The sequence below is a fragment of the Aptenodytes patagonicus genome, chromosome 5 (genome assembly GCF_965638725.1).
Source record: "Aptenodytes patagonicus chromosome 5, bAptPat1.pri.cur, whole genome shotgun sequence".
NCBI lineage: Eukaryota > Metazoa > Chordata > Aves > Sphenisciformes > Spheniscidae > Aptenodytes > Aptenodytes patagonicus.
The window spans coordinates 51,836,652-51,863,675 of record NC_134953.1 but is presented as its reverse complement, the minus strand read 5'-3'; the positions used below and the strand labels follow the sequence as shown (position 1 = coordinate 51,863,675).

The window sequence follows — 27,024 nt, the reverse complement described above, 5'->3', positions numbered from 1 at the left end:
TAGAGAAATTTAGAATAATGCCACAGACTGATCAGAGCCCCAAATCTGCAGGTACTTGCATGGATGTCCCATCAAAAGGGAGTTTATATTCTGCTTTAAGCCAAGAGAAACAAACTTGTCATTTCTCTAAGTAAAACAAAGTTTAAAAACCCATTGCCATAGAATAAGGGTTTGTGGTTGCACAATGTGACGATTCCCCATGAAGTCTTGAATGCTCTAGATACTTGTTAGTGATGTCAGAGAAGCCTCTGCCAGAATGACAGGGCCAGCTGGTTTTTGTGTTATCGGCCAGTCAGAAGGGTGGAAAAGGCACAGGGTAGAGAGTGTTACCTATGTCAGATTAATAGCAGTGAATACAAGGTAGGTTGAATATTAAGTCAGTTTAAAAGCTCAAGTTTGGTCTATAGGGGTTTCAGAAGTTTAACCTGAGCTACTGAACCACTAAGCGAACTTATTCTGTCTTCACTGCTATTTTTTGACCTCCGGATATAGACAGATCTCCTTTTGCAAGTCTAGCTGGAGCAGTTTAAGAAATTACCACTTCCGCAGCCAAGGCATTGTCGCTAATTGTGTGAACACTCTTCATCTCCTTCAGGGCTAAGTAAAACAGATTTTAAAAACCTTAAACTATTCCAGCTAGATCTCCAAGGAAAGTCTGACTAGATCATGTGTTAGCCAACGTGAGAGTTAAGAAATTATTTTCAGTTTTTCTCTCCTTTGTAGTTTGGTTAGAAGGCAGTGAAGTAGGACCTGTTTCATGAGGATATTTCTTCCCACAAGTAGAAACACTTTGGTTATGAATGTTATTCTTGTTCACAATCCTGTGATTAAAAAAGTACTAACTGTGGTGCGTTATTTGCGAATCTTCCCAAATGGATAACATCTGCAGATTTCATATGTTGATGAATTTCCTATAGTTAGCTGTGCCCTATCTTTCCAGTAATATTGAGAAACTGAGTATTATCCACAGGTCTCTGTTCCCTCAGTGGTAATCAACAGCCCACGTAGTCTGGTCTGTTTAGAAGAGCCTTCTAAACAGCTAATTGCAGTGACCATAGGCTATGTCACTTCCTTCTGATGGTCCTTTATATTGAATATCACATCACTTGAGTGCAATTAGGCTGTAATCCAGATTGAAATTTCATGCCTACATTTTGTTTCCATAGTGGCCAGAACCTGTATCCTGTTTTCCTCAGCTTTCTGGAGAAGTTCCTCTCAGATTTTAGTTTTGTATCTTGGATTCCCATATCCTCTTTATCACCAAAATGGTACACAACATTTGTAGGTATTCAATATTAAACACAGAAAACCATTACAAAATTTGACAAGAAGTTGAAAATTAAATCCTGTCTTATTGGAGCTCATGAAACAAAATAAAGATTTATTGGTTTTATCACAACCTTTTATGTTGTATTTTCTAGTAACTAGTTGTCCTAGTGAATGCTCATCTAATGAGGGCGTACAGGGTATTTGGCCAGTGTTAGTAATTAATTACTGAAATCCCCCTGAAAATTGGCAGTAATTGGCTCTTCTTGATAAACCAAATGAGGTGACTGATGATGATGGAACTTCCCTGCTCAAAGCAGGAGTTTTTTCTGGATGGTGTAAAGTTACAAACCATGAAGGGAAGATTGTACTGCTGCATGTACAAAACCAGAATAATGCCTAGCGCTTGCAAAATCATTCCCTTGTTTGCTCAAAGTACTCTGCAAACTGAATAGAGGATTTAAGTCACTGAGCCCTGAAACTTACATCTTTCACTGACGTTAAATTCCTCTGCTATTTCCTGTTAAACCAAACAGCTTTGTCTATACTTCATCCTAAAATACTGTGTGGTGATTTTTAACAGGAATATGATGAGGAATGGGCTAAAAAAATCCAGAGCGAGAAATTTCGATGGCACAACTCTCAGTGGCTGGAGATGGTGGAGAGTCGGCAGATGGATGACAGTGAGCAGTATCTGTACGGTGATGATCGTATTGAGCCCTACATCCATGAAGGGGATATTCTGGAAAGACCTGACCTCTACTACAATGCAGGTAAGGCAGTATATATTAGTATTCAGGACTGGGATTGCTACCTCTGTGTTTGGAATGGGAGCTTGACCTGGGGCTATAGAGAGAATCAGCTGACTCAAACCAGTGGGACAGTTACACTTTTGTGTCACTGGGAGCAGCACTGATGCATGCTAGCCAGGGATGGGCTTGTCCTTGTTAGGATGTTAAAGGTGGATTGAGTACTGTATATCCATGATCTTTATGAAGCGTTACAGGTCTTCAGAAATATGAGTAGACCTATCTCAGAGAGCTAAAGGACTATGATGACTGATTTGAATAAAGGTGGCCCAGCCTTGTTCTTCACACCTATTTCTTGTGTCCATAGCTTGTTTGCTTTGCAAACACAAACCTTTTCTCATCCCTGTTAAATTCATAGCTATGGGATTTGATGCTGAATTTTGTTCTGCCTTGTGTGTTAGTTCTGTAAGGGAATTTTTATTGCAAATCTTGATGAAAGACTTCAGTTGAGCCACATCAGACTTTCAGGTTCCTTAGCAGAGGCGATGATTCCGTGACTTTCAGCTAATCTGTTTGTATGATTTTTGCTGTCATATATCTAGGGAAGCATGTGGATCTCTTCTGTAAATACTTTTTTTTAGTTCCTCATATTAAAAAGTTTTATTACTTGATAATTTGAAGAAGCTAGTTAAAAAAACCCCTAAATTATTCTTGAGTCATGTTCTTATTTGAGATTAACCCTAATACATTTTCTAAAGAAAAAAAGACATTCCTCATCATTTTGCTTAATCCTGTTAGGAGTGCATAATGGCACAGTTCTGGGGGATCTCAAGTGGAATCTGCTCTGTCTCTCCTTCCGTAAAGATGTTGTAGTTACTAAGAAAATAGAAGTTGCCATACTGCATGAAGACACTGATGTATTTAGTCCAATATTGCCAGCTGTTTCAGAGGAAGGTTCAAAAAAACTCTGCAGGAGACAATCATGAAGTAATTTGCCCACTGGATAAACGTCTTCATAACTTTTTGTAACTAGGAGGTGGCTTATGCTCTCAAACTTGTGGTTTTACAGCCTTTTCGAACTCCTGGATGACTGTGTGCCCATGGATTTTTTTTTTTAATTGCTGGGTTTGAGTCTGTGGTTTTTTATTTTCCACATAAGTGTCCAGTCCTTTGCTATGAAGCATGAGTCACAAAACTCTATGACTCTGGATGAATTTGCAGGAATATTAATAAGAAAAACAAAACCACTAAAACCCATAAGCTTTACTTGTAGTTGCTGTGAGAAAATAGTTGTGCAAGATCTCAGTAGCATTTCAAAAATTATTCTCATAGGATATCAGAACTTAAGGATTCTTTTTCTTCTACTTTTGATTACATATGTCAGCCATAGCAACTTGCCTTTTTAGTGGTATGTTTTTCCCTTTTGAATCCTGTAGCTTTATCGTGCTCTATTAGACCTACAAGGTTAGCAGTGTGAGCCATGTGTTGTATGGTACCAGGGTCTTTTATTACATCAAGTCTCCTTCGGGCTTCCTGAGTTAAAGATGTGCCAGCATGCCTGTTGTAGTCTCCCCTTTACAGGTCTTAATAATAAACCTTTGCTTATTTCATAGGGCCATTTCTTTTCCCGATAGTGTAATCTGGAGATGGAGTGGCACCAGTAACACTGAATTTCCTGGCTTTTAATCATTTATGTTACAGGCTTAATGTTATTTGAACAAAGATTTTTGTGTTGGAATTGCTATTTGGCCAGGAAGGAGAGGCAGATTTCCAATGATATGTTCTGCAGATGTTTGAAAAGTGCTTTTGTTTTTAAAGGTATAAGAGTATGTGATTATATTCAAAATACGGATTCACTTCTCAGGTTCCTTCTGACAAGTACCAGTAATGGTGTGCTTCTGAAGTCTGCTAGATTTATACTTTAGAGATGTGGCCAGAGAGGACATAATATTCCTCTGAAAAGGCTACAGATTATTGTACCAATTGGAGTAGGCATTTGGGTTTCTGAAGGACAGAGCATTACTTAGTCAAAAAATAACAAAAATACACATTTTTGTGCAGTCAGAAATTAAACGCTTGTATTTCAATTTGATAATTTTAGAAATGACCTGCACTGATGGCTGATGCTCAGTACAAGTGTCCTCCCCATACAAGCCCTAATAGTTCTTGAGTTCACTGATGGCAAGATGGGTTCCTTATTGCAATGATATACCAACATCTCTTGCATAGTGATTTAAACCTACATGAAAAACTTGGTAGAATCTCTGAAGTTACCTTCATGAGCTTGGTGTCTCTCTTGCTCTGAAAGTATGTAACGCTAATTTATGTTGAAATGTACATGACAGATGTCCTTTAACTGTGTAATCATATTATATGCAGCTGATGCTATCCATGTGCTTTCATTTTCCTATAAATTCATGTGAGCCATAACTGTGTTATGGTTTGAATGGTAGCACTCTTGATTGAAGACACTTTAAGTAGTGGTACCTCTAGCCTCAGAGTTAAAATGTAGTGCTTTCTTTAAAGATAGATGTTATTTTTAATGTCTCTCTGCTTTCCAGTAAGTTTTAACCAAACTTGACTGTTTAAAATACATAGTCACTTGAATTGACTGGTTTTGATCTGCAGTGCTGCAGGTATAAAAGTTCTAATGTTCCCCCTCATTTCTTTCCTGTGAAAAATACAGAATAGGTGGTGAGGTAGGAAAACTTGGCACAAGTGTCAATAATAGCCATTTGAACTTTCCTTTTTCGTCGGTCATTTTGCATCCATATGATATCACAGAGCACTCATGTCTCGCTTGAACATGCTGAAAGACAGTAATATCGATCTGTGCCAGATTACTTGCTTGTCAAGTAATACCCTTTCACATACTGTATACACATGTATACAATTAGAATATAGCCATTTACAGCTATCTTATGCTGCTAAAATGTAGTCTGATCATGGCTAGCATTTTTCATTTACAATCTGTTGCGTTGTATTCAGTCACTTTCCCATGAGGTATTATCTTCTAAATGAATCTCTGTAGCACCTCATCAAATGTCTGTTAGAAATCTAGATGTGTCAATTCTATTCCTTTTATCATTTGTCACTATATTATCTTCAAAAAACATCAGGTAAATTCATAAAGCACAGGGAGATTTGTTTGAATGCCTGAGTCGTCATCTCTAAGCTCTTGTGTCTGTAAGTAACTTTCCACTGCTTCCTGCACAGGCAGTTTTAGTAGTTTTGAAACCACAGAGGTTAAGTTAAGTGGCCTGTGACTCCCTGGATCTTATCTCTCTTTCTTTAAAGTGGAATGGCATTTGTAACTTCCTAGTCATTAGTAATATCCCTCTCCCTCTCCCTCTCCCTCTCCCTCTCCCTCTCCCTCTCCCTCTCCCTCTCCCTCTCCCTCTCCCTCTCCCTCTCCCTCTCCCTCTCCCTCTCCCTCTCCCTCTCCCTCTCCCTCTCCCTCTCCCTCTCCCTCTCCCTCTCCCTCTCCCTCTCCCTCTCCCTCTCCCTCTCCCTCTCCCTCTCCCTCTCCTGTTAAACTATTGAAGTATCAGTCTGAATGTACCTGTTTCTGCCTTGTTTTTATTGGGATGCTTTCTGCACTGCAAGTCTGGGATCATTTTCATACAGTAATGGAGATGAACTGATGTAGGGCCTGTTTTAATGAAATAGCTTGTTTTATCTGATTAGAGCCTAATACTAGTTACCAAGTAAGAACTGTGCCCTTAATGTTAACAAGAAATGTGTTTTGTGAATGGGAACAGGAAAGAGTTAAGCTGGGCTCTCATTCAGCTGGTGTCAGTTCACTTCAAAAACACTCTGGAGTTACACTGATGTAGCAGAGGGAAAATGGTAGCCCCTGATTTTCTTCTCTTCCTTATAAAGCAAGCAGAGACTGTGAAGCCTTTAAGGAATACTACTGGCTTTACAAATACCTGCATCTTCATATGCCGGTGTTTTAATATAAAAGAAGCAAAAGAAAACTGTAACCTATGTTCTTGAGAGGGTGTCATGTGAAAAGACCACCCTTTTAGGAAATAGCTAGAAGACATTAAAATATGGGGGAGATGAACGAAATAGGTTTGAAGTTGCTTTCCTGTTTTTCTTAACCAGTTTTAGGAGATACAGTGGTGAAGGGTAGAGTCTGAACAATTAAGACCTTTGCTGCTCTTCTATTTTCATGCTGCTGGCCCAGATTAATGTTTGACCCTTCTCATTACTTTTTCTCTGGGCTCACTTTCATGATGGGTCAGTGTTGTGGTTTAACCTCAGCTGGCAACTAAGCACCACACAGCTGCTTGCTTGCGCCCCCCCCCCTCCCCCCCCCCCCAGGTGGGATGGGGGAGAGAATTGGAAGGGTAAAAGTGAGAGAACTTGTGGGTTGAGATAAAGACAGTTTACTAGGTAAAGCAAAAGCTGCACACGCAAGCAAAGCAAAACCAGGAATTCATTCACTACTTCCCATGGGCAGGCAGGTGTTCAGCCATCTCCAGGAAAGCAGGGCTCCATCATGCATAATGGTTACCTGGGAAGACAAATGCCATCACTCCGAATGTCCACCCCCTTCCTTCTTCTTCCCCCAGCTTTATATACTGAGTGTGACATCACATGGTATGGAATATCCCTTTGGCCAGTTTGGGTCAGCTGTCCTGGCTGTGCCCCCTCCCAGCTTCTTGTGCACCTCCAGCCTTCTCAGTCGGTAGAGCATGGGAAGCTGAAAAGTCCTTGACTAGTGTAAGCACTACTTAGCAACAACTGAAACATTGGTGTGTTATCAACATTGTTCTCATCCTAAATCCAAAACACAGCACTGTACCAGCTACTAGGAAGGAAATTAACTCTATCCCTGCCGAAACCAGGACAGTCAGACAAGATGGGTCTTGATGTAACCTTTACAGGCCTGAGGAAGAAGGGATAAGAGAATATTTCTTAGGTACAGCTTTTTTCAGGGCAGTAGGCTGAGCTACTTGGAGTCCCAGTAAGGTTTTTTGTAATTGAAGTTGCTGTTTTTCAGTATTATTGTTGCTTGACATTCCTCCCAGAAATACTGCAAGTTGCTAATGAATTCCTAAGACAAACCAGCACAGGTTGTGTTGCCCACTTGCCCTGAAGTCATGCTCCTTCATACAGTCACTGTATCTTTCTTGTTTTTATAGATGGCCTAATAGCCCCCGATGGAGCGGTGAGTCCGGATTTCTTCAGTGATTACCATCTTCAGAATGGAGACCTCGTTGGGCAGCATCCCTTCTCTAGCAGGTAAATTGCTGTTTGTAAAGAATGCATATAATCCAACAATGGCTGTTCAGGTTTCTTTATAGGGCTTCATTTGGGTTGTTCAAGAATTTTTGCCCTTACAGGAGTGCAAATGGTTTACACTGAAAAAGCAGTTCTAGTCTGTCTTCTGAATTACATGTTTCTTTTAACATATTAACATGTGTTGTAATACATCACAGCTTTCCAGAAGCTGCAGAATAGAAAAGTAAAACTAGAACACACGACTAACTACACATCATGACAATTACTCAAATACTATTCAGACATTGTTGTTGGGAAATAGCTAGAGAGAGGCTTGAGATGCTGATTACCTAGAAGACTTTTGTTTCCAATAGTCTTAAATTTTTACAAATAAGTTTCTCAGCTGCCAAAACTATTTCTGTGGGTTTGGTTTTTTGGTTTTTTCCCCCTTAACCTAAGTCTTCCCAAGATATTCTCAGTTAGATTACTGATGGCGCTTACTTTGAAAATTTGCTAGATGAGCAAAAGATGTCGGCTTGACTTTTGGGAGATGTTTCTCTGAATTCCCCTTTTGTCAATGACCTCTCCTTCTCTGAATGTTAGCAATCTGTTCCTGTTTGAATTTCTGAGTAGACGTCTCCCACGAGTTCAAAATAGAAAAGACTCATTTCAAAGAATGAAATCTTCATAGATCCTGTAGCGTTTAGGAAATGCCTTTTTATAGAGCATGAATTATGTGCACTCATTAGCAGGAAATATTTCAAACACTTTACAGTCAAGGTACAGAATTCACTTGAACAGGATGCTATCTGGACATGCCCAGCCCTGTGGTTGAAGTTGTTTCTTTCCAAAGGAAGAATGTTATTTTCACCACTTACAACTTTAGTCACCTTTTGTAAAATATGAGTAACTCACAGTATGTACAGCTGAAGCAAAAAAAGATTCTTTTTTTCTCCCTTACTTTAGCTTCTTTTAATTGTTAAAGGGCAGTGGACAGTTACACTTGTGTGTTTATGCTACCTGTGATACACCAGAAAGCTGAACGTTCAGCAAGGGTGGAATGGTAGTAACATTTTTAAGAACAAATTAGAATAACTAAAATGCTCAGATCAGGGAAAAAAGTAGGACTTAAGAGATGGATCCTGTTGAAAAAAAGGAACTGTTTATAGTCAGTAAGGATCAAGTTCAGATTAGTGTGTAACCCTTTGTGTGGAGCCTATGTTTGGGAAGGGGATACTGGCGCTGATAGCTTCCAAATGCGCAACCTCTGTTTCAGAGCATGCAGGTGATAGAGAAACTGAGGGAAGTATGAGTTATATGCTACTCTTGGAGTCTTACTATGTGACTTACCATTTTCAACTTTAAAATAGACATACAGCCCAGGAGATGACAGATTTCTGTGTTAACCAGACCATTGTGTGGGTATGTGGTCCCAGTCATCTTCATGCCCCCGCTGGAGGTGGGGGGAAAGGTGTGTAAGGTGAAGCTTGCAGACTCCTTTGTTTCCAGTGAACTTAGATATAGCCCCAGTCAAGATGCTCTTGTTTTGCCAGAAAGCTTTCATCTGGGAAAAAAAAAAATCTTGAGTGTCCTTGGGTAAAAGTTAAAGTAGATCACTCAACCTCAAATTTCAATCCCTTATCAGGGAGCTACATTAGTAAGCTGCTTTTTAATCTGATTGTATTCCAAGTTGGAATACAACTTTGCTACTAAAATGAGTAGCAAAATATATCTGGTGTTATACTTAGTTAAATTAAGTATTTGTAGAATTTTCTTGTAATGTCTCAAGGCATTTTGGAGGCTCACCTCAAGAAAGAAACAGAGAAAACTGCAGTTTGGCTAACGACAAACTTGGTAATTGCCCGTTGATGATAGCCTCTGTAAATATTCAGATTTCTCATTAGAATTCTGTTTTCTAGGAAGACTTTTTTTCGAGATGATTGCTCCATGGATTTATCTGCAGTCCAGACACACAGTCTAATTTGAAACAGTGTGGACTGCTGCAAATGTTCTGTCCTATTTGCAACAGAGCAGGACTGAATTGTTTGATAGAATAGATACTGGCAGTCGAACGGCGAATCCTAGTTTTCAGATGTGTATCATTATCGTTTTGAACTACTTGGCACCAAAAGCCAGGATTTCCTGATGCTTAGAGCTAATGTAAAATGCATTAGTGCTCCAAGGCATGAGCCATGGAATTGCCAGTCCCATGAGTTTGGAGAGTCAGACCCTCCCTTTTCCCAAATTTGAATTGGTGTTGGAAGGTAAAACCATACGTGCTAGAGAGCCTAATTAAAAATAATAGCAGCAAGTCAAGGCTCTTTTTATGTGTTATATAGTGTACATTTCATCCATACCAAAACATAATTCTAGGGTTTTTTTATGCTTACAGTTTAAAGCTAACAAGAACCTTATGTCAAGGATTTATTTTTAACCAGTTCCAGTTTTTAATAAATCAAGATTTTTGTTATAAAAATGGTTCATTTTTCTATTATTAATATTTGAATGTGTTTTTGGAAACTTTTTTGAAGAAAGCTGAGTTACGATTTGCATAGACAACTAGCAAGTCAATTACTATTAACATTTTTTGTGAGTTCAGAGAGAGTTGGCCTAATAGTGAGTAGATGCATATTTTTTTGTCTTTTCATTTGTTATACTTTGTTATACATTTATTTGTTCTGCCTCTGTCTTCTGGTCTTGGCCTTTTATATTAGGCTTTTTAATTCTTTAATAGAAACAGTTGTTTGCTAAGCAATGGGGTGAGTTCTGAAGGAGTCTTTTCCATCATTTAAGACCACCCTGTGAAATCTGAGGTAGGTGACAACCATGAGCTGACTTCTTGCTATTCAACTTTGAATATCTAATTCTTTCTTCTCCTTTCTGCATTCCTATGAGGAAGACTTAAGATATGTTACGTCTCTAATTTCTCTGAGTTTATTTCCTATCCTTGCAATGTGCTCAGACTGGATCAGGACTTCCCCTTGCCTCCAAGAGGGCCTAACAAGTCTGCCAGAAAGACTCACCTTTTTAGTGCCTGCATGTTACTGAGAAGCTGAGCTAGTGTTGAACTAATGTTGGTGCCCCCAGTGCATTACCAGGGCTTAAGTGTGTTCTGATCATCAACCTCATTTTTTGGAGCCAAAGAAATGGGTTTGTGAGGAGAGGTTTTCAAGGACCACAACCAAACTCAAGTCACCTTGAAGATTTTCACTGTAAGCAATATTTAATAATAGTGCAAGGGAGCTCAGCCCACACCAGCTGCCATATATCAGATTGTTATACCAGTTATACTGCATTGAGCAGACAGTGAAAACCATGTGCTTCCTTGGTTGTAGGATGCTAGTTCTAGCAGAGGTCCGGGGCAGCCTCTGCCATTGCAGTTCCACCATGTTATATTCAGGAAAATTGAGGGGAATTGGAGCAGCAGCCGTATCCAGATGTGCAATCGATGAAATGGTTGACTTTCTTGTAACCCAGCAGGAATATCACAACCATCTCCTGTGGAGTCACTGTCCCAGGAGTCACTGGACCGACATACCTAGACCTGCTGCACAGTCTTAGGTGGGTAGGGAAGTCCTTTTTTTGAAGTCGAGTAAAACAGGAGTTTAAAAAAGTGAAGGTATTTATAGGCACCTGCACTCACTGGGTTAGCACATAGGGGTGTTCGCCCCCATAATTTTTTAAGAGGGAAACATGAAGTAATAGTATAGCAGTAAGAACATCTATAGGTCTGGCGAATTAAGTGGAGTATCTTAGGGGCTGCATTTTTCAAAGACATTGCGTTCCCTTCACAAGGTTTCTTGGACTTTCCTTTGAAACCTAGAGTATGGACTACTGTCAAGAGTTGAGAATGCTATCTTGCACGATCAATTCCTGCATCATGAAGTACAGAACAACTTTGAAGGGAAGCAAGGGATAATGTTGTTTCTGGTACTTGTCAATGTAAAGGAGAAGCAGCACATAAGTGAAGACCTGGAAAGTTGGCATTTTTCTAATACTGTGCCACCCTCACTTTAGGAACCCAAGGCGTTATTAGAAATAGAAATACTTTTGTTTCTGGTAATCTAGCTTGTGTGTTTTGCAGCTATAGTTTACAGCTCTTATTTCTGGACTATATTCTTAGTGGATTGTACTGTTGTGTATGATGTCTATAAATAGAATTATTTCAGAATATAATGTACGCAGAAGAGGTGACAAAATACATAAACAGCATCTCTTGTTTTCCTCAAGGGTTTGGAACAGAATGCAAACAGATCGTAAGGTATGTTTTCCATTCAGCAGAAAATACATGGCTGAGGAGGTTGTTTTGACAGCTTGTATCCAGGTTTTTTTCATTGGCTAGGAAAAGACTTTTGTGATTACATTACCAGCTTTGAATCATCTTACTGTCTTCCAGAAGCAGATGGGCATTAGGCATAGATTTGAAATTTTCATCTGTTATTAAAATCTGTATTCAAGGCTCCTGGTTCTGATAACTCTTAATATAGAGTGAAAGTTTTATGATTGTAGCAAACAAAAAAATCCCTCACCTTTTGGCTAATGTGATGACAGCTTAGTGTCTGAGCTGCAAGGGATAAAGACCAGCTGAAAGACGTCTTCAAGAATCTATGGTCATTTATCAAATTTTAATCACCTTCTAGAGACTAATTACTTTAAGACACAAACATAATAGTGATGGCTAAATATCTTATAATAGAGATATCCACAGTATTTTTCTCACCCTTTGGGGAAGAGACCACTTTTTAACCTTTCCCAGCTGTAACTAGATAATGGTACAAACTTTAAGTGCAAAAGCCAATTTTTTGTTAATATCTTCATTGGAGTTCTCAAATCCTCTCTGTCTGTAGCTTTAGAAAGATTAATAGTTAGGAATGCTGGAGCTAGCCAAAACTTTTTTTTTTCTTCCCGAGGAAGTTTTCTCCAGTACAGAATCCTTTAACCTCGTTACAAAATGTAGCAGAGCTGCCATTGCACAATCTTCATTTTCACTAGGACAAGGCATTTCTCTGTGTGTGCTGTTCCTGGCGTGTGTGCTCGCATCTCCTCTCAACAGAGATCTGATTGAAGCTTTTTCCCAGGAAGCAGTGAGGTTTGGCATGTAAAACAAAACCCGTTTTATGGGGTGACTGTCTGTCTCTGTCCTTGGTGGAACATCTTTCCTCTTGCCTCGATTTACAGCCTAAAACTGTAGCTGCATTTCTTCTTTTTGCCATGGCAGGTCATTGTGCTATTTTGTGACCTAAGTATATGGAGCCAGGGCCTTGCAGGCTGCTGTGCGTTGACTTCAGTTAAGCTGTGTCTGTTGTTGGCAAGTACAGGCATGCATAACCAAACTGTTGTGTCTTGAGTTGATGGAAACTGCGGTGATGTGGGCTTCAGTAACTTAATACATGGCCGTAGGTCCTGGTGGGAGCACAGGGAAGACTGTTACTGTGACTTAGCTTATCTCTAGCGAAGCTACCCACATGGAATGTCTGCATGTGCTAAAAGTCCACACTGAATGGCAAGAATAGTCATATCCACAGGCTTTTTTTCTTGGGTACCCTGATGAAAATCAGATGTGAATTTTCATGGGGAAAGACCTAGGTCTGTAGCCATCTATTCCTGTTGACTCCTGCAATGTGGTGTGAACTCACAGCTGAATAGCTCCTGTTCAGGTCAGGTACAGGAACTGCATCAGGTGCTGGCAAATGCTCACTTTGTGAATGTTTATCAAAATGTTTTTTAAATGGTTGTACTTGTAACTTATATCCTACATCGACATTTATAGCTATCTTCCATACAGATCCTTATCTTCAATTAGATTTGCTAAAAGCAGTCACATGTTGTACTTCTCAAGCATTGAAGTTAGGATTTCATCTCTTCCTTGCTTTAGTCTCTAAACCCTACAGGTTATATTGTTGATATAAAGAACCTTCTTCCTAAGGAAAGGACTGAAGGAGTTGGTGACCCTGCTATGGAGTATTTCTCATCCATGTTGTATTTTCAGTAATATGCACAGTTTATTTAGAAGTTTGAACATTCCCTTCCCAGCTTTCAGTAGCTAAGTGCCATCTTGCAGGCTATCTTTGAAGGTGAAAAACTAATACATCAGTAGACAGTAAAAGTGAGCTGCCTCCAGCAACCCTTTACAGCCATCAGTGGCAGAAGAAACTGTGTTTCATGGTTCTTGGAAAGATTAGCTTAGATAAAAAACATATTCTCATGTGGGGTCTGTGCTACAGTAGAATTGAAAGTATCCACATCTTTCTTTCCTCATCATTTGAATAGAGGCAGTAATGCTTTCCTGTCTTAGAGGTGGACATATAGTGAATATAAGATCTTTTAATTAATGGAAAGAAAAGCTAATAGGGTGTAAATTATTATCACAATATGATTCTACTTTCAAACATTTTACTGTAGTGATATTTCTTACAGTTCTGTGTATTACTTTTTCTTTTCCATACTTTATTTTAAAAAAAAACACCACTTTTTTGCCTTTGCAGTATGTTCAGCAGAGTTGTACTCAGCTTCTACCATTTGGACACTATTTAATTTGCATTTCCCAAGAGAATCGAATTAGGTTTTATTAGTAAATTGGGCCTATAACCTTGTAGGCAGGTTTTATTAGTTTATCACACATCAGTACTAGCAAATTGTAAATCCCACTGAAACGAATTTGAAAAGGCCTTAAAGAGAAGCCCAGAACCAGTGAAGTTTCTGGAGACAAATAAGGGGGTTGTTTGGTTTTAATCCCACAAAAATGTTGTTAGTGGTAGCAGAGTCATATCTTTTTTTTTATCATAGTCTGTTGTCCTAACTGCCTACATGTTTAGTTTTAAAGAAGTTAAACTGAATATGGTTACAAGGATTGCACCAAATTTCTGGTATGGCTCTATATGGCTTGACATAACAGAGATAAAGCACGCTTCTCGTTTGGACAATACAGCATTTACTGACTATTCATGTGAAACAGGCAGGTAAGTTTCTTTTTGTTCATCAATGCCTGTTCAGGTGGTGCATATGCTTGGAATTAAGATCTCACATCTAAAAGATAGTAATAAGGAAGCAGGAACTGCTGCCTTTTAGAGGGTTTTGATCGCAGTCTGGGACAAGCTTATTGAAAGACTTCATTTGATTTCTTCAGATCCTGGATCATGGCCTAAATCAAAATGCCCTGTATAGTTATTTTCCTTCAGTACTTAAATGTGGGAGTGGTGCTTCCAGAACATGAGTGCTTCATCACTAAGAGCTTTTGAATGCGAGCTTGAATTTCTTCGTGTCTAGTTTATAATAATTTGTTTCTGCACCAGTACTAAACCAGAGTTACCTCTTTCCTTTCCCTGTTTTTTTAGGTAGTGGTCATATTCCCTGCTAGCTGTCACCTTTATTAGTTTTTTTCATACTGTCTTCTCAAAGCCATGTTTATAGAAATTAACTACTGCAACCTGATCATATTATAATCCAGTTTAGGTGTCACTAATATGTATTTGATCAAATTAGGCTGTTATGATGTGGACAGTTATTGTAGCATTTTTGAAGACCAGGAGTCTGATTATTCAAGGGGAATAAGATTTTTCTCTGACCCATATTCATCAATGAGGTTTTTCCCAGGATTTGGAGATCTGTGCATACTGCACCACTAAAGGATTAGGGCCCAGCACTGCCTGTAACTTGGGAATATCCAGATGAGGACAATATTCTTCACATCCAGTATTCTATATACAGCAACTTTTTTTTATGTGCTTGGGTGCTTATTTATTATTATTCTGTTCTTAGACTGTATCAGGAGAAGCTTCCAAGCAGCTCTCCTTGTATCCCCCAACAAGCAGACAATGTCTGCAGTGCAACACGCAGTCCTTGCCCCAAAGAGCTGATAGTCAAGACAGGCAGGGAACCAAAGGCAAGGAGAAGAGAAGTTACTCATCCAAAGTCAGGTGCCAGAGCCTAGAGTAGAGCAGTGGCTCTCCTGACTGCTCTCGCAGTGCCCCAGTGACCGGACCACACCACCTCTCCAAGGTGTGTGGTCTGTAATGAAGGATCATGTTGCACTTGTTTCATTTACTGTAAGAGCTGTTTAATTGCTCTGAACAATTACACTAGTATGCTAAGAGATGAAATAGCTTGCTTGGGAATATTTTAAAGGTGCAATTTTTTCAGCAAGTTGCAGATGCTGTTTGGGAAGAAAGTTAGCATTGAGGTTTTAATGCATTTCAGCTCTTTTGGAATATAGGATACTTGGACCTCTTTCACTTGCAGTCACTTCTTTTACATTTGTTTAGTTGCTTTTTATTTTACTATATTCCACCTGCAGTTGGCCTCATTTAACCGACATGCTTTAGGTGGCTATTAAGAATTTTAAAAGAATACCGAAATGCTGTAGGAGTTAGCTCAAGTCCTTTGGAATATCTTACCAAAAAATCCCCCAAACCTGGGTCTGTCTCTTCTGAAATGTAACATTAATTAATTCCCACGTTCTGTCTGCTGCTCTTAGTCCCTCCAGATGTGCTACTAGGAATAGACTGGCTCCCTGGTTACAAGCCATCTGGGCTCTGTAAACTGATTTGCACTTATATTAAACAATAAGTGAACAGAATGCGGAAGAGTTATTAAAGCAAATGTACATTGCTTATAAATCTCAAAGTAAAATATTAAAACGTAGTAAACGGGAATGGAATGTGCAAATGAAGACCTGCTTGTTTTTAATGAGTTTAGCTGTGACCTTCTCGATTTCAACCAAAAGAAAAGAATTTTATTTTTCTCTTTTAAAAAAAAAAAAAAAGAAAAAGAAACTATAAAACTGCTTACAGAAGTATCTGAGACAAAAACAAGGAAATATAATGTTCTAAACTTGACTGGTCCAAACCACTCAAGCTGCTGTGACAGCTCATAAAACTGAGAGTAGTTTTTAACTGGACTCTGTTTTACATTGCCAGAGTGAATTTTCCTTGCAGGAAGTAGCCAGAAGGTTTATTTAGTTTCCAGACTGCTGCTTTGATCTTTCCATTCTGTCACTTCTCAGGTTACATAGCCCTTTTTCACTGCAGTAAATCTGCAACAGTTAATGAGAATAAAATTTCCTCCTTCTCACTGATCGCATGCTGTTAAATGCCAAACCACAGCCAGCAGCATATTTGCAGAATTCAGCTGCACTGTACAAAAACAGCACAATCAGTTTAATCTTGTTGTTTTTATAATTCATTTTATTGAGCTTTCCTTTTTCAAGTAACCTATTTTATCAAGACAAGTCGTTGCAAGGCCAGACCTGGAAGAAAGATTTAAAACTATAATAAAGTGAAGGGTGTTTTGTATGCTATGTATAAGCATGCTTACAGGATTCAAAATTAAACCTATAATGAGTAGTTTCTAAATGTCCCGCATATCAGTGGGATATTTCTTATGGTTATTATCTGAACTGAATGTGTGCTGCGAACAAGTCTCTAGTATAAAAATTAATGTAACCTATCAAATTAATTTCTTTGCCAAATAGTTAAAATTGTTTTGATTCTAAAATTTGATTCTCAATCTGTCTTTATCTGCTTCAGTTATTCAAGTATGATGACTGAACCACCCTTTTCTCTTCCCTCCGGAAAACTTTTTTTTTTTTAAATCTCATGGTTTAAAAAAAAACAACTTCTAGTTTAGAGAGTTTATTTGCCTTCTGGGTTTTGAGCTTTTTAAGTTTTACTTTTTCCAAGACTCCCTGCCCAACCTTTAGCTTGGAAACATTTTATTTTTCGTTCATTTAATTAAAGTTGAAATTTTTACATAATAATGCTACTCCGAGGTATAGATCTCCAAGAAAATGTTCCACATCTGTATTTGTATCTGGTTTGTTCCCTAATATATCCAGTGTTAGACCTAAGAAAGCAAGCAGTGAGAGACATTGAGATTTACTTCCTTCTTGGTTTACACTAAAATCATCACTGATTTGGGATAGATTTTGATGAGATTTCACTAGGGCCCTGTGTTGATATATAAAAGCGGTTGAAATCTGGACAATCATCTATGGTGGTAAAAAATATTTAAAGTTGATTCATCAGTAATAACACTCCAACTGCATTTGCTGTGTACGCTGTAGTGAACACTGCAAATCCCCTAGTAATGTTAACTTTCAGAAGAGACTTTGAAAGCTTTTATTGGCTGCAGCTGTAAGTCAAAGCAGAACAGATTTTTTGACTCTCCCTCCCTCCTTCCCTCCAGCATCTGGATTATCATCCACATTGAGTTGCCTGGTTCTTGGTGCTGAGCCCTGGAGACAGCACGACTATCAGCCAGTAACCTGTTGGCATGGCTTTTCTGGGTATTTGTGCACAAGAGGGAACTGTTTTCCCCATTTTTATTGAAGCACAGAGCCAAGTGGCAGTGCTTGGACTTGAGGAGCTTGTATAAATAATTAAAGGAATAATTCTTCAGCTATGAGTGCTTCAATGCCGGGCACTGAAAACTTGCATTTCCACTTCAGCTGTTTATCTCAGAGTACGTTTTACAGTGACCCTGCTCTGTAATCTAGCACAGGAAACAAGAAACACTTCTCATCTGGAAATGGGAAGTCTAGTCAGAAGCCTGTGGAAGACGTGGACCAGATCCTGAGCTGATCTAGTCAGTGACACCAGTCACCTCTATGAAGTTGCCACTTCAGGATCTTACTCTACTCTGCTCAGGCTGCTGGCTGAAGCTTCTGTACCCAACATAACACTGACATTGCTGGAGCTCAGTAAAAGAGATGCTTGAAACCTTCCCAAGCCAGACGTATTACTAGTTATATTAATAAGGCAACGCGCTCTTCAATTTATGGAGTTGACATAATGTGGACTGTGCAAGAAGGGAGGGGGAGGGAAGGACATCTTTGCTTTTTATTGCCTGCTCCTCAGGGCTCTTTTGTTTTAGTTCTTAATTAATTTTTAAGAAATGGATGTATCTAATCAGTGGATTTGGCCAGTTGTTGAGCCAACAGCACAGGAGATGTTTCTGTCAGGCTTATAATGGAAAGTCAGAACTCTTAGTTTCCATTCCAGGTCTGACTGTGCACTTGACCTTCTAACAAATCCGGTACAGAATAGCTGAGAAACTCCCATCTGCATGGTGGAGCTGTGAGCCTGGGTGAGGGAATGCTAGTGAGGTTATCCCGATGCCCTTCGAAGAAACAAGACAGCTATATGAAACAACTTGAGTTCTTGAGTTGCTATTTTGCCCCCTGGCTGTATTCTCAGTTTGTTGCCTTTCTAGCTGATCAGAAATACTCTTTTTTTCCTTCTTTGAGGGGTGTTACAGAATAAGCAAAAGTCTTTTCTATCTCTGTCAGTCTAATCTGAGTCTTCTCACTACTGTAGTTTGTCACTTGATGTCTTTAATGTTTGGGGTGTTTTTTCTCTCGATACTCCATCTGGGAAACTGAGGTCATGGAGAAAAGGAGCAACTTGCCCGGGATCACACAGCAGGTAACTGACAGAGCAAGAAACTGAGCCCAAGTCCCAGGCTGCTTTCACAGAGCTGGGATGGCAAGCTCTATGGCTTTCAAGCAAGGCTCTTACTGAATTTGGCTAAGCAAGGTAATTTGTTTTTAGTTCAGTGCTTTCTTACTATTCAGTTGGGAAATATATATTTTTAAACACTGCCTCCCCACCAGTGAATTTTGGCATGCTTATTGCTTGGTGCATAGCTGGAGCCTGACGCAGAAGATGCAGTACTCATTTCTCCACAATTGTCAGATTTGCATTTGTTTATAATTAAATGGCAGAAACAGCAGTATTGTGCTGAGATACAACTGGGCACCAAGTCCAGAAGCAACTGGAAACTTTAAGTCATTCAGTGCACTGAAGAAAGCTGAATCACATGGAAGGAGAGACATGATCGTATCCATAAAAGCTGTATCATGGTGCACAAGGGAGCTAAAGTATTATTGCACAGGTTCATTCTGACATTTTCTATCTTTTGAGCAGATACAGTATTACTATTTAAGGAACATTACTATTCAATGCTAACGTAGAGATGGACTTGGTACAGTCACAGTCCCTGCCACAAAACTCCCCTCCCACTTGAGCTTGAGGGATAGAAAGCACGGGAAGAAACAGCTTCACAGATAGGGGAGAAAAAGTTGGGGCCATGAGAGGCAGAATTTAAGAGACTTGTGGTTTATAGTTTAACGTCATTACCAGTAGTGGGAGAATCTACAGTTACAGGATATTATATAAAAGAAACATTGTGTTTTCTAAGGCTTCTCAGTTGTATGCTGTTTCTCTATAACCCATGGTTTGTGCTCTTGCTCTGAAAGACAAAATTTATGGTCAGTGAAGCAAAACCAGAGGTAGCTGGCACGTAGAAGTAAATAGGATCATCTTCTCAATCGCTAGACTCTAAGCAAGGGGAAGAGCAACCAGCTTTATGCCACTTTCTGATGCCCTCCACTCTTTCATGACTGGTGTTACGAAAATGGTATCCCATCCAGTATTTAACTGACAGTGAGCATCAGCAGAAAGGCCAAAGAGTTCATGGGTTTCACAGGCTTTGAGCCTTGGTTAACATGTGGTGGTTAGCTGGTACCTGCAGAGGATTAGCTAACTATTTCTTACCCAAAGATAATTTAAGAAGCTGGAGGTCTGTGTTTGTTCTGTGGAATTAAAAAACATTTCCCACCTCCTGTGCTTGGATGCACACCATGCCTGAATCCTCACTGTACAGTGAGTCAAAGCCTGGATGCCCCCAGCTCCACCTGCCTTTCCATACATCTCTGCCTGCCTTTCCCTGGCCTCTACGCAGAGGAAACCTGCGGAGGGAGGGAGCTACAGCATTTGCTAATCAATCTCCTAATCTAGCTAGCAGGACTGCAGCCTCTGCCGCATCCCATATGTGATAATACTGCCCTGCACTACAGGCGTTGTCTCAGACCTACAGACTAACACCTTTCATCCAACATGTTAGGGGGAAAAAAAAAAAGCCACTGAGAGAAGAGGAAAAAATACAGACTTTGCTGCTGCAAACTCCTGTGTCTCTTGTTGGCAAGTATAAACAATAAACTGCATCTCAGTTGTACAGGTTATAATTCTGTCCTTGTCTCGAGATTAGAGACTGGTGCACCATTTCTAAGGCTTAGGTACCTCCTGAGGGAAAAATATAGCCTTCGGTATTCATCTGAACATACTCGTTTTGTCTGTTATACACAGGAACTTGATACAGCATTATAGATTACAGGGGTTTATGGCATGAGAGTTTATAAGGCAATGTGGGATGGTAACCGTACCATATGTTATCAACAGTGCTGTCACACACAAGTAGATTGACAGAAGGGGAACATTAGGACTTCAAGGATGCGCTGCACAAAATTCTGAGTGCCTGCCTGGGGTGAGGTGGGGGATGTTTTGAGAGTGAAGACAGTGGGTTTTAGAAACAATAATATAAGGTGTATAAAGGAAGAAGGTACAGAGGAAACAGGGGTTGCTATGAACTGTACTGATGTCAGGCTTTTGAAGGATGCTCCAAAACCTTCTGGTTCAAACCTCATTCTCTGATGCTCAGGAGGAGTTTTGCAAAGCTGCAGGTGTGATCAATGGCAGCAAGAAGAGGTGCCATGTGTGTAAGCAGGGGCTGTACATTTATGCCTGCAAACAAACCCTCTCAACAGCTCACTTGAGCACATGGAGAACTTTGAGTGTGATTCCTTCTTTAGGAGGTGGTAGGGTTGCTGATGAGTTGAGAGCTGTAAGTAGTGTTTGCCTGGTCTTACCAAGGTCAGAGGACCTAGTGAATTATAAATTTATAGATTTTTTTTTTAATAAAACAGATTTTATTTTAATAAAATTATAAAACTTGTATCCCCAGTGACTAGCTTGAGAGTCTCTCGGACATGAGGCTGGTATAAGCCTTGTTGATGCAGAGTAAGGAGGGAGGATTGACAGGGTTTTAGAACAGGCTTAAGAGGAAAAGAAATGTAGCTGAAATCATGGCTGTGGCGGAAGCACCACATGTGTTTAGCTTGGATTTCATTTTCAGTGGGCAGTGATTTCAGGGTGCTTTCATTTTGGGCTTCCAACCATGAAACTGATAAGCTGAAAAGGATGAAATTTGGGCCCTAAAGCCTGTAAGCTCCTAAACTGGTATTTCACCCTCTAAGGTGAAGACTCTTTTCCTGGGCCACCTTCACCTGCACAGGCAGTCAGTCTTTTACAGTACAGTCTGGTATGATTCTTGCCATGCTGCTTCATGCCTCTTGTGAATGTGCAGGCCTGTTTCTCAAGCAGTGTTTCTTGCTGGGATTGCTCTGAGATCCATGCATCCTACCAGGGGATTTCCAGTTGGACTTGAAGGGGTTAGTTTTGACCAAGAATTTCCCCAGTGACCTGGGACTTGCCTTTCTGAGGCTCTGCTTATGCTGGAGGAATTAGTACCTGTTTTAGAGCAACTTGTCAGCACCAGCACTAGTAACAGTGTGAATGCTAGTGTGGACAGGTTTGGGTGTCTATCACATCAGGAAAACTTAAAGAAAGCAGCTTTGCTCCATGGTCAGTCTGCATCCAGGTGCTAATTACCCTAGTTCAGACTAAGCTCAAGAGCCTCTCTTCCTGTACTGTGCACTCACAAGCAGCAAAGATACCCGAACAGGAACCCCTGCAGAGGGTTGCTGGCAGAGTGCTCCCTGTCTGAGGCTGCCAAGTCTTCCAGACACACCACAAAGCCTATCTAGTCTCTGAGGCTCTGGACACAGAAGGGAGTTAAGGAAAGTAAGTATTTTGTGGACACAGTGGGATGCTGGCTCGCATTTCCTGCTGTGAGGGGGGACACAATTGATCTTTACATTTTAAATTATGTCAGGACACCTAGGATCCTAGATGGGCATATTAATTTGGATGTTGTGAATCAGAGTAAGTATCAATAAGCAGAGCTGTTAAGAAATCTCTCCTCACTCATGCACATCAGGAACGTTTTCCTCTTCAGCATGTGTTCTTCAGTTCCCCAGCAGTACAAGCAAATTGGAAAGTTCAGCTGTCATTTGGGGAAGGTCATAGATCACACTAGCAGCCTGAGTAATCCAAGAGGTTTTAAGTATCATAGCATTTAGTTTAAAGTGAAATTTGCTCTGACAGGGGCTGGCAGACCAATAGGAAAAAAAAATATTTGTGCTTGGAGAAGTGCATGTGTAGAGACCATGAGTATAACTGATGGCTGGAAGTGATTTCAGTCTAAAAAAAACAAATCATTAAGAGAGTGCATAGGGGTAAAATACACGGTTCATATTTTAAAGGGTCTCAAAATGAACCAGCAACTGAGGTTAGCAGTACATAGTAATTAGCTGTGCTGTTCACTGTTTAACTCTATCAGCTCCAGGTGTGGTGGTAAACTTTGCACAAGAAAACAGTTGTGCTTTGACGACGTGGTTAGCAAGCACCAATCTCTGTGTGCATGCGTGTAATTTTGTGAAACAAAACTGCCTTAACTTGCAGATTAAGGTAATGGCATAAGTCATTTATCTGAGGAGTTGGTTGTGGTGGTGCGTGATCTGTATCCACTCTACAACTACAGGGATTGCATGCACTTCTGCTAGGTACCTAGTTGAACAGGGCTGACTAACAGGAGCAAAAAATACTAATTCGGGGACGAGTATTGTTGCTCGTGTGTGCCTAAGTTTTTTTAGGAAGACAGGCTGATACATGCTCTGCTGAGCACTGTGTTTCCCTGTAGATGCTGTGAAAATAAGGCCAATAACACGTTTTTCCTAGGAGCAAGTTTTGAAATTGATTGCTAGTATAAATCTAAGAACACATGGCACAAATCATGATCTCAGGCCAATCATTACCCAACAAGTGTTTACAGCCGAAAAGCTACCATCTTTCCTGGCTCTACCCTTCTGCTGTTCTTGGCAGAAGTGGCAAGGATTCATCAGGCCTTGGTTTTTAAACGCCTGTCTCCACCTCTGTAGGTTATTCTTGCAGAGTCATTGCCCTTGGCCTGCCAGCCTCATGAGTAAGCCAGACTTCAGTCTCCAGACGCGTTTGCTGTTTTGTTGCTCTACCCCTCAGTTACCTCCTGTGTTCAATAGCCTTTCCTTCAACTAAGAGGGCAAGCTTTTTGCTATGGGCTGCCAGCGCAAACAATCGAATAGGCAAAGCTGGTATGTTTCAAGAGCACTAACATGTAAAAATGAAGCCAGCTTTTTTTTTTGAAGCATGGACAAGCCTTCATTTACTTAAGAGAAATATTTAGATAGGAGAGAGTGGTGATTTGATCAAGGTGTTTTAATGTGATTTTCTGTTCCTTTCTTTTTATTTTTTTTAACTGTCCAAAGCAGTTATCAGCTGATCCATCTCTTCCAGTTTTCTTCAGGACACTAACATATGTCTAAACCATTTGGAAATAACTGATACTCCTCAAAGTTTAAACTCTAGGGATCTTTACCTAATTACTTACACATTTATTAAAAAAATACATGAAAAAAAAAGATTTGCTGAGAATGTGATTGAAACCATATTTTCCCTGCTTTCGTTATCAATTTAAATACATTTAAAAGTTCTTTGAATAAGGATTACTAAACTGGAAGTAGCTGGGAAAGTTCTGCCTGCAGTGATAGAGACCCATTGCCACCTCGTGGCTCGGTGTCGTTATTACACCTCACCCCCCAAAAACCCAATGTTTTAGTTTGGGAGTATCTAATGGAGTGACCAAAAGAAGTTCTTGAAACTCTGCAGCACCAAGAGAAGCCACATTTACATTTAAGAAGAAAGTCCTGCTTCAGGACACGTCTCCGGCTGCTGCATTTGTTGTGACCCTCTCTGCCACAGTAGACCTGAGGATGGCTACTGTTGTCTCCCCTGTAAGCCAAGGCATGGCCCCTACTAGCTTGGCTTGCAGTCAGCAGCCTCCCTGCATATAGGACTCTCAGCCTACTCAGTCACCTGCAACATCTTTCCAGAATGAAATTTTCAGTAGTTAGCAGGTATGCAAAGAGCCCCTATTCTACCATATTAGTAATAAAACCAACTTATCCACAACTAATGCTGTTACACTAACAGAAAAAAAATTGAAAGATAAACCTGGAAAAGCATTTTCTGTGAAAATATTTTTTCATTATAAATCAACCATAGATGCTTTAAGGAGCTTTGGAAGAAAGCAATGGAATTCCTGAGTTTAAAGGTAGCCTTAAAGGGTCCTGCTTCTCTGCAGTGTTACACATGTGTGGTATAACTGGGAACTTAACAGTAGCACAACAAAACTGGACTCTGCACTTCCAAATCCCACTATGCCTTCTTTTAGTATGTTACTAACTCCTAATACTAACAGTACTGAAAGAACTCTCTTAAAGAATCAGCATTGTTTTACAGTAGTTACTCAACTTCTTTGTTTTCTGAACTGCTAAACAAATTGGTCAGCTTCATGCTAGGTCCCTGTTGGCTTGTTTGGAAGAGCTTTGTGGCCTACATTCAGAAAGCTATACCTAACGGCAGCCCATGTGAGGTCTGTCTGTCTAATCCCTTTGCATATTACAAATCAGTAACAGTGGTAGAAGCGGGGACCATCTGCTGACTAAGGTGAGTGCAGGGTTTGGTGTTTCTGGAGATGAGAGTTAGATACAGACAAAGTAACAGGATTTCTCTTAATCCCTTCTTCCAGGAGTCTTTTAAAGCTTCAAGCCTGCTAATGAGAAAGCTGTTGTTTGCCAGGTACAAAGGAGGGACCTGGAGAAGGTGCCTCAGAGGTCACCAGCTCATTTCATAATGGGCTTGGAAAAGAGTAATAGGACTTTGGAGTGGATCCAGGAAGGAATGGGTGCCCGGAGGAAGGTGTGGAGCTAGAGGCATGTGTTCACATAGCTTTGCAACGCTACAGGGTACACCACATCTACTCTGCTTCTCTTTGCCGTGCTGAAGGGACTGATCAGCCTTTAAGGTCAGACTGATGGCTTTGGGTACGAGTTATGAGACAGGGGCACTGCCAATTCAAATACGGACAGGCAGACGTGGAAACAGCAAAGCACTTTCAGGGTGCTGTGTTTCTCAAGATACATTCAGGTGAAACAGAATTATTTTCTCTGCAGTTTGGCTTGCTGACTGTGTCCTCTCACTCTCAGAGGACAAAAATCAGCCTCAGATCTGCCACCTTCACATGATTATCAGAATACCTCATGAGTGAACTAGCTTCCTGAGAAACCAGGTACCAAGGATCCGTTTCTAGGACCTCACGGAGGCACAATCCAAGGAAAGTATCTTTGCAGGGACAGAGTGATGGGCATCGTCCCCCACCACTTCAGCTGAGCCCTTTCAGTCCAACCGATTCAGCAGTGCCAGCTTTTTGCTGAGCCAGGGCCTGGGGCCCACCCATTGTACATCTTCTGGATGGGTCATTCTTTCCCAGCCTTGACTGTTGCATAACCTATGTTCCATATGTATAATTAGCAGTAATGAGGTTCAGCTTTTCCCCACTCCAAAAGCACTTTGGTTCTTTGTGTTTTGACAGTCTTCAGAGGGGAAGTTCAACTCCTTTCAATGCATCTTTAGTCAGACAATAAATCAGAATCCTTTTCCATTTGTCGTTCTACTGAAGTGGAAGTTAAAAAGTGACATAACTATGAATAGGCAGTAATCCAGTATCTTAGGCAATGTTCATTTTTCCTCTACCTCCTGCGTAAGAGTTATTGTTGAGCATGAAATATGTGCCACTTTTCCCTACGCAGTTCTTGTGCTTTAGTATCTAATTCATTGCTGTGGGACTCTTTAGGTGTAAAAGATGCTGTTCTATGCGAAAAATGAATTATTCTGTCTCATTAGTACATAGCTTTTCAGTATATGATGAATTCTTTCTGCCATTTGGCTGTCAATCTTGTATCCTACCAGAAACACTGTTCTTTGCTGAACTATGTTGCTGTGCCAGATATTCTCACTTTCTCATTTCTAGCTGGTATTTTCCCAGGGGCTTCAGAAATGTACTGAAGGAAGGAAATCAGATTATTCAGATGTGCTGTGTAGGACAGGGTTACCAGTGCGCTTTGCAAGAAGCATGCTTGAAGCCTTTCCTGAAAGACGTTAACTTTCATGTACAGATAGAGAAATTGACGCACAGAAGTAAAGTCCTTTACTAGTAAATCCATAAAAGGATAGAAGAAACATCTTCTGTCTCTTTTGGGATTTCTATTTGCCTTGAAAGCTTTCCTTGACAGGAGTTGTGTTGACTTCTCTGCAGCATTTCTTTTCCCACCAAGGGAAGAAGAGACAGAACAGTGCTGGCTAGAAGGAGAAGATGGCTTGCAAAGTTGCCTCACGAAATTATCTCTGTGGCAGGAAGAGTTGGAGACACCAGCACTACTGCGCCTTCCCTACCATACAAAAACCTACAGTCTCTCTCTCCTCTTTTTTTTGCAGCATTGGAGTTGATGGATTTGGTCAATCACCAGGGGTTCCCAGCCGCCCAGCAACTGCTTATGGATACCGCCCGGATGAACCTTACTACTACAGCTACGGAGCACGATAAAACAGCTCGCTCTGCAGTTCAGGATGCTGCTACCTGCCCTGGAGGAACCAGTGTGTGCAGGGCCAGCAGTATATTTATCCATTGGTAATGCATGATTGTACCACAATGGGTCCATCATTATGTATCCTTTGGCATGTGTAGCTCCAGATAAACCTAGCCTTTCTGGGTCCAGTGTTTTAGTGACAGTGTTTACTCTTCGGTTGCTCTTTGTTACCATTTTTGTACAGTATTTGCTCTGTGACTTGAAAGCAAGAATTGGAAAGCTACTGGACTGGAAAGTGTCACATTATGTATATTAAGCTACTAATTTAATTTCTATTAAATATAAAAACCTGTGTGGTCA

At 40.3% G+C, this 27,024-nt stretch overlaps 1 protein-coding gene across 1 annotated transcript in view; it reads left to right on the top strand.

Moving 5' to 3' along the window:
• Positions 1 to 27,024, top strand: part of KIFAP3 (kinesin associated protein 3) — a 73,652-nt gene extending 46,628 nt beyond the window's left edge. The window contains exons 18-20 of the mRNA XM_076339744.1: positions 1,850 to 2,039; positions 7,169 to 7,268; positions 26,573 to 27,024. Of these exons, the coding sequence (XP_076195859.1) occupies positions 1,850 to 2,039; positions 7,169 to 7,268; positions 26,573 to 26,681 (399 nt within the window). The 3' untranslated portion in view covers positions 26,682 to 27,024. The remainder of the gene's footprint in view (positions 1 to 1,849; positions 2,040 to 7,168; positions 7,269 to 26,572) is intronic.